The 7040-nt window shown below is 43.4% G+C and overlaps 1 protein-coding gene across 1 annotated transcript; it reads left to right on the top strand.

The window, feature by feature from the left end:
• Positions 1–287: 287 nt before the first annotated feature.
• On the top strand, positions 288–3126 carry LOC147123370 (uncharacterized). The gene has a single exon (XM_086004430.1). The coding sequence runs from the start codon at positions 295–297 to the stop codon at positions 910–912; it is 618 nt and encodes a 205-aa protein (XP_085860556.1). The 5' UTR covers positions 288–294; the 3' UTR covers positions 913–3126.
• Positions 3127–7040: the final 3914 nt, after the last annotated feature.

Genomic DNA, 7040 nt, shown 5'->3' with positions numbered 1-7040 from the left:
CAAGCCTGAATCTTTCAACACTGTGATACCAACATATTGTCGTGGCTTGTGCATCTGCTTATTCACACACAGGGTTCCCAATCTTTGTCAAGCTGTGGTGGGTAGAAAGAAATCTAAAGGATGTGTTACCCTCATGCACCGTTGAGCAGATCATTAAGGGTGGTGTTGGCAGATGTCTACAAGAAAGTTGACTGCACTGGTGTATGACATCAAGGGACGTAATAAAAAGAACAAAAAAATTAAAATATCGAATGTGACTTCTATATCACAGAATCTTTTTCTTTTGCATTTCAGATGCTTATCCCAAGAGGATTAATGCTCATAGTCTTTATTTTCCTCACGGATAGTACAAGTACCATGTCTACTACTGAACCAACTACACAGCCCCCTACGGACCACAGTACAACTATTGCCCTATCGATCGTCATCCCCTTGCTGCTGGTGCTTGGTATTGCTGGATTCTTGATCTGGTACTATATACATATTCGCTCAAAAGGCTTTAATTTCCCAAGACTGCAGAAGTGCTCCAGGGGACATGCCAGTGAGGTGAATGCAACACAACCAGATGTTCAGCAACAAAACATCTGCAATCCTCAGGCAACCAATTGTTCTAATGAGCAATTTTCTAGTTCAGACACCTATCCAACATACCAAGTCAATGAAGCACTATATTCTCAACAAAATTATGAAAATGTTATGATCGGTCCCATTAGCCTAACTGAAGAGTGTGTGATGAAACCAGCACACATATCACCTGCTGCTCTCCAGCAATTTGAGGTTTCTCAGTCCATGGATTATGATGACCATATTTATGAAAATAACCCATCAGTGAATGACTCAGCTGTGTACTGTAACTATACAGGCCAACACAATGATGAAGATGACGATACTTACATTATTCCAAGCAAATAGTCACCTGCATGTTGTGAATTCCAGAATATTACTGCACTGGAAAATTACATCCAAATAAGATCATTTTGCTGTTTTGTAGACATTGAAAAATTGGAAGGGGAATGTCCAAATAATATTTGTTAACACAGAACATATAATTCAAATACAGTCTGAAGAATAATCAGCTCAGCATACGATGCACAAAGTAATAGAACAAGATTGTGAAATTCCTCCTTAATGCTTCAAAGAAAAAGTGAGGCAGCAACTTACTGAGGTAAATCCCTCATTACCCAGGGCATTAGATTAAAGTAGAAAAGAATGTTGAAAAACATTGTACTGTATATATCACATATTTTATTTCAAAGTTGTCTTTCTAGCCTGAGATGCAGATGAAACTGGTTTGCAGAGAGAGACGACTGCTTCCTCTTCAGAGACTTGACATCATAGGCCTCTTGGTCCAATACGGAACCCACAGAGCAGGTTGCTGGCTACTGAGGGGAAAGAAATCAACAAGAAATCATCCGGCATGAGTTGGCAGTTCATCAGATCATTTTTTCTCCAGCATCTCCATTTATTAAGAAGAAATTGCATTCAACATAGTATTGACATTTTCATTAACCACATGACAATAAACTGGTTACAGTTATGTCTAATGGCCCCTTTACATTAGCGCATCACCACCAACAGCAGCCTTGAGGTCTGATGGTATGGTGTTGCTGTCTCCAGAGGAGTTGAGAGCAAATCCAAGAGGTGGTTTTCCCAGACTTCCCTGTGTAGTTACCAGTGATTGTGGATGGTTCATGGTCAGAAATAAATTGCATTTTCTGATTTTTAAACAACAATTTGGCACATGCAAAGCTACTTATCTGTTGCCAGACGTATTGTGGAATCTGCCTGCAGCAGGAATGGGGCAGATTCCACAATATTGAGATTTACAGCATGCTACAGAACCACAAAGTATAACATTATTAGATATTATAATCATATTGCTGCAGGTTTACTGAGGATGACTAGATCACCAGTGGGTCCCAGAACCTGTTTACAACTTAGGCACATCCCAATTTTGAAACGTCTAAAATTTACATTACAATCTTTTGCTTAAACAAGAGCGTCCAAAGAAAAAGTTAATGCAAATGATTATTTATTCTTGACAGCAGCAATTTGCCACGAGAATTTCAACTGCTGAGATTAGTCCTGAGAATCCATTTGTATTTCAAATTCAAGTTTTTACTCATTTGAAGAGATAAACTGACCTGTATAAAAACAAATTTAAATACAGTGCAAGGTTCCAAATATTTGTTAGGATACAAGACCAGGCTAAACTGGACTAGATTGATATAAAATCCAGGGGGTTACATTGACAGTGCAAGGGAACTGCATTAACATACAGAGCTGAAGTTGAGCCACCCCAGGTTAATGATTAGTTGACACTGGGGAGGAGTGAAATTGCTCTGTTCTCTCTTTATACTCAAGCTTTACTTTGCTAATATTAGTAAACTGAACAATTTCATCCCCTATCTCTGTTGGTGGTAAGCCAACTCCTTCACAGAATCATACACCTTGAAGCCAGTTTCCCAGAATACTCAACAAGTGTCCACTGACAATCAAGTCATTTTGGTTTAAAAGACCTACTTTGATGTATGTGACTCAAAAGGATAAACATAGCTGCATGTGTTTAAATGGGTTGCAATCTGAGTTGCTGGTACAAGTGTCAAAATCAAGGAGATGTTAGCAGTGTCATTTGTAATTAGCAAGAGTAACAGACAGCAATCCATTTAATCATGTTTATTTTTAAGAATAACCTATATCAAAATAGACCACACTTTTAAACCAAAATGAGTGATTGGGTCTGAAAGGAAACTGGCTTTAAGGAAGAATATGACAGCGTGAAGATATCAGCAAACCATCAGCTGATAGTCAAGTACTCATTACCTGAGGTACTACAGCTTTAACTGTGTACGTCAACTGAGTTCTCATTTTATTCAGCACAATAACTTCTCTGAAATAGATCCTTCCTGTCTGCCACTACCCACTTTTAAACACTCTTCTTTTTAACTCAAGTTAATAATTCTGTGTAACAGTCTGGTTTCAAAATATGGGATATCCATTCTTTAAACAGACTATGTCCAACAGTAAATAGATTCCATAGAACTAGTAGATTTCCTGTGGTGCTGGGGATATGCTGGTCCCAAATGCAAGTCCACCATCTAGTGACACAAAGGGCTGGATATTAACTCGGAGGCTGGGAGGGAGCTGGGGTGTGTGGGGGGAGGGGGGTATGTGTGGTGAGGCTGCTTCTTTGAGGTCAGGAAAGCCGGAAGACCGGGTTGACCTGATTAGCATTTTTTATCTCCGTTTCCCGACCACAGCCAACCAGACTGAGAGGCAGGTAAGCCTTCAGCACCAGGCTGCAGCCGGGGAGAGGGGAGGAGGTAGAGAGGGATCGGAAAGGCCGTGGGGGGGGTGGGGGGGAGGGGGCAAGATTGGAGGCCAGAGGTAAGATCAGAGGCCAGAGGAAAAATCGGGGTCTGGAGCGGGGGGGAGATCGGAGGCCAGAAGGCAAGATCAGTGGCCAGAAGGCAGATTGGAGGCCAGAGGGAAAATCGGAGGCCAGGTTCGGGGGAGAGCACAGGCCTCGTAGAGGAGATCAGAGGAGTCGGGGGAGATCAGAAAAGTTGGGGGGAGATCGGAGGTCTTGTGGAGAGATCAGAAGAGTCGGGGGGAGATCGAAAGGTGATGTCCGATCGCGGGAGGTTGGTGAAGCAGGTAAACTGGATTCAGCAGTTTTCGTCTCTCTTTAGCTGCCAGGTTTCCCAAGGCCTGGAAAACTCAGCCGGCCAGGGTTAAATTTAAAATGGTGGTTAAATATGAGGCACGCAGCCTCATTATAATATTTAAATTGCCAACCTGCCTCCTAGGAGTGGGTTGGTTGCTGTCCCAGTCCCACCTCCGTTAAAACCAGAAGTGGGCGGGTTGGGGTCAGAATTCAGATTTTTAACATTTTAACCTACTACCTAACCCAAACCCACCTGTTTTTGGGGGTTAAAATTCTCTCCATAGCCTTCATCATATTTAAACATCTTTAGCGTTTTTTTTACCCTTTTCCAGGGATAAATTCCTGGATTGACAGATCGATAACAAATGATCTTTGCTGGAATCTGAGCTACACAAAGAGGGATTCTCCCTGTTTCTGAGTGACTCCTGAGATGCACATGTTGCATAAAGATTTATGCACTAAACGGGAGAAAAACTGGCTCGCGCCTCCTTTGGGGCGCTAACTTCACCGAGGTGCTACTTTTAGTGTCCCCGCACCTGAAATTGAATGGTAGTGCCCCCAGCAGGAGGTGGGGTGCTACTGGAAGCACTCCCCCTCCCTCTTGGGGGCGCTCCCATGGAATATCATGGCGCTACGTGCACCTCCCTCCCGATTAAAGGGGAGGGGCCTAGCGCAGCGTACACCGGGGCCCTGCTGGACCACCGTGGAGCGGGGTGCCGGCAAAAGAGCCTGGCACTCAAGAGGAGTGCCGGGCTGAGCGATCGCGGCCGGCACCCCACAGGGGGAGGTGAGGGGAGGCATGTGCTGGCAGGCGGCATAAAAAAAATGGCTTCCCCAGCACCTGCCCTTTAATTTGCCCCGCCCCGGCCGCAAAAACGCCACCCTGACCCTGTCGGACATAGTGTCCGGCGATAGATCAGGGCTCGCGAGCCAAGTTTGCGGCCAGGGTGCGAGCGGAGCACTGCGCACGGTGATGACGTCATCGCTGGAGGCGCAGTGCCTCCGCTAACCTCCCGCTGAATTTCATGGGAGGCGTTAGCAGCGCCGTGCCCGGGCGCTAACGGGAGGTGCAAAGCAACCAAATTTTTCCCCCACATGCCCAATGGTGTTAATAGTGAAATGTGCAAGCACCACAGGACCTGAAAAGCAATCCGAGGTGAGTTCACTTGTCATATTGCTTACAGCCATTTGATAAGCTTCTCTGCTAATACTGGGGTAAATAGCTGAGACCAGAATCAAAGTGTGCCAATATTAGCTTGAGGTCACCATCAGCTGAAGTGTGACCCATTGAATGGAAAAACTGATTTTTCTCTTTTCATTTTCAATAAACAGAAAAAGGTGTTATTCCTATTTTTGGAGAGGGAACTTTAATGGATAAAACAGATTTATTGACTGTTTCCCAGTGGTCATTTAAGGCAGTACTCTAATGTTCTGACATCCACTGCAGGATCATAGGACATCCTTTGATAATCTTTACATGGCGAGTTCTTAATTCCAGATTGGCTCTCTATGGGAGGCAAAGTTATTCTTCAAAGGAGAGGAGGAAAAAATTAGACAGTGAATAAGCCTGCACTGTTGTTGCATGCTTCCCATTGACTGTCTGAAAATTGGCATTTACAGAGGGATAAAAGCACAAGGTCGATGTTAATCTCGGCCCTCTATTCAGATGAGTGGTGCAAGGATCCTGTCTACATTTCAAATTTGAGTTGTGCTGCTTCTTGCTTCCTCAGTGTCCTACCTGAGTCAGCTGATGCAGAGTGAATGTTTTTTTAGACTTGGCTACATCCAAGATTTCAGGAGAACCAATCTTTGCAACCCATAGTTTAACATAACTACTACGAGCATACATTTGCTAGAACTTTTGAAACTGCAATTAAGACCTGTAAAAGTTATGTCTGTGAACTGTGTAAATAATTGTAGCTTACCATTTAGCTGAACTGCAGCTTGTTCGTTTCTTACTTGTTTTCTTGAGGTTTAGTGATGTTCCAAATAAAAACTGATTTTTACTCATTTTATCCAAATTTCAATTCGTTTTTGGCATTACATTTTTTATCTTGATTTCCCACCAGTTTTTGATAAAAGTAGAGTCTGAAAAATTATCCAAAAACCCCCCAGGATTTCAAATCGACAATATAAACGGCCTTTAATTAGGTTCAAGTTCACCTCAGAAAAATCCCCCCAGCACAAACACCCAGGAGGGAGGGGAGGGGTAGATTTTAATTTGGGAAACTGCCAGCTTTTAGGCAGTCTCGGGGTGTAGAACATCACTGCAGACTGATAGGATGTTGGTTTGTTGATAATCCTTATGTGGTGAGTTCCTAAATGCAGGAAGGCTGCCGAGATGAGGCAAAGTGCTTCCTCAAAGAAGAGGAGCGGAAAGAACTAGACAGTGAATAAACATGCACTGTTCTGGTATACCTCCCACCGGCTGTCTGAAATTCACATCCCTATAATTGGCTACAGATATTTTCTTCATACAGCCTGACACATATCCGCTTGTCCACTCTGCCACATTTAGATGACAGCAAGCAGGCAGGGCTTTGTGCTCCATAACATTTCATAGAATATTAGAATGATGCAGCACATAAAGAGGTTATTCAGCCCATCGTGCCTGTGCCGGCTCTTTGAAAGAGCTACCCAATTAGTTCCACTCCCCTTGCCTTTCCCCATAGCCCAGCAAATTTCTCCTTTTCAAGTATATATCCAACTCCCTTTTGAAAGTTACTATTGAATCTGCTTCCACCACATTTTTAGATCATAACAACGCAATGCATAAAAAAAAATTCTCCTCAGCTCCCCCCTGGTTCTTTTGCCAATTATCTTAAATCTGTGTCCTTTAGCTACTGACCCACCCACAAGTGGAAACAGTTTCTTCTTATTTACTCTATCAAAAAAAAATTAAATTTCTCTCCCATTACGCCACTGCTCCGGGTCCAGTAAACAACACTTGCATAGAAGAGGCAATAGGATTTATCTTGATAAGCCTGACATCGGTAGTGGGGAAAATGCTAGAGTCCATTATAAAAGATGTAATAGCAGAGCACTTGGAAAACAATGACAGGATCGGACAAAGTCAACATGGATTTACAAAAGGTAAATCAGGCTTGACTAATCTACTGGAATTTTTTGAGGATGTAACTGGTAGAATAGATAAAGGCGAACCAGTGGATGTGGTGCATTTGCACTTTCAGAAGGCTTTCGATAAGGTCCCGCATAAGAGATTGGCGTGCAAAGTTAAAGCACATGGGATTGGGGGTAAGGTACTGACTTGGATAGAGAACTGGTTGGCAGACAGGAAGCAAAGAGTTGGAATAAACGGGTCTTTTTCCGAGTGGCAGACAGTGACTAGTGGGGTACCGCAGGGATCGGTCAT

This window comes from Somniosus microcephalus, chromosome 2 (genome assembly GCF_052327205.1).
Source record: "Somniosus microcephalus isolate GS21.2 chromosome 2, FLI_Smic_1.0, whole genome shotgun sequence".
Taxonomy (NCBI): Eukaryota; Metazoa; Chordata; class Chondrichthyes; order Squaliformes; family Somniosidae; genus Somniosus; species Somniosus microcephalus.
This window is presented reverse-complemented; position numbering and strand designations above follow the sequence as displayed.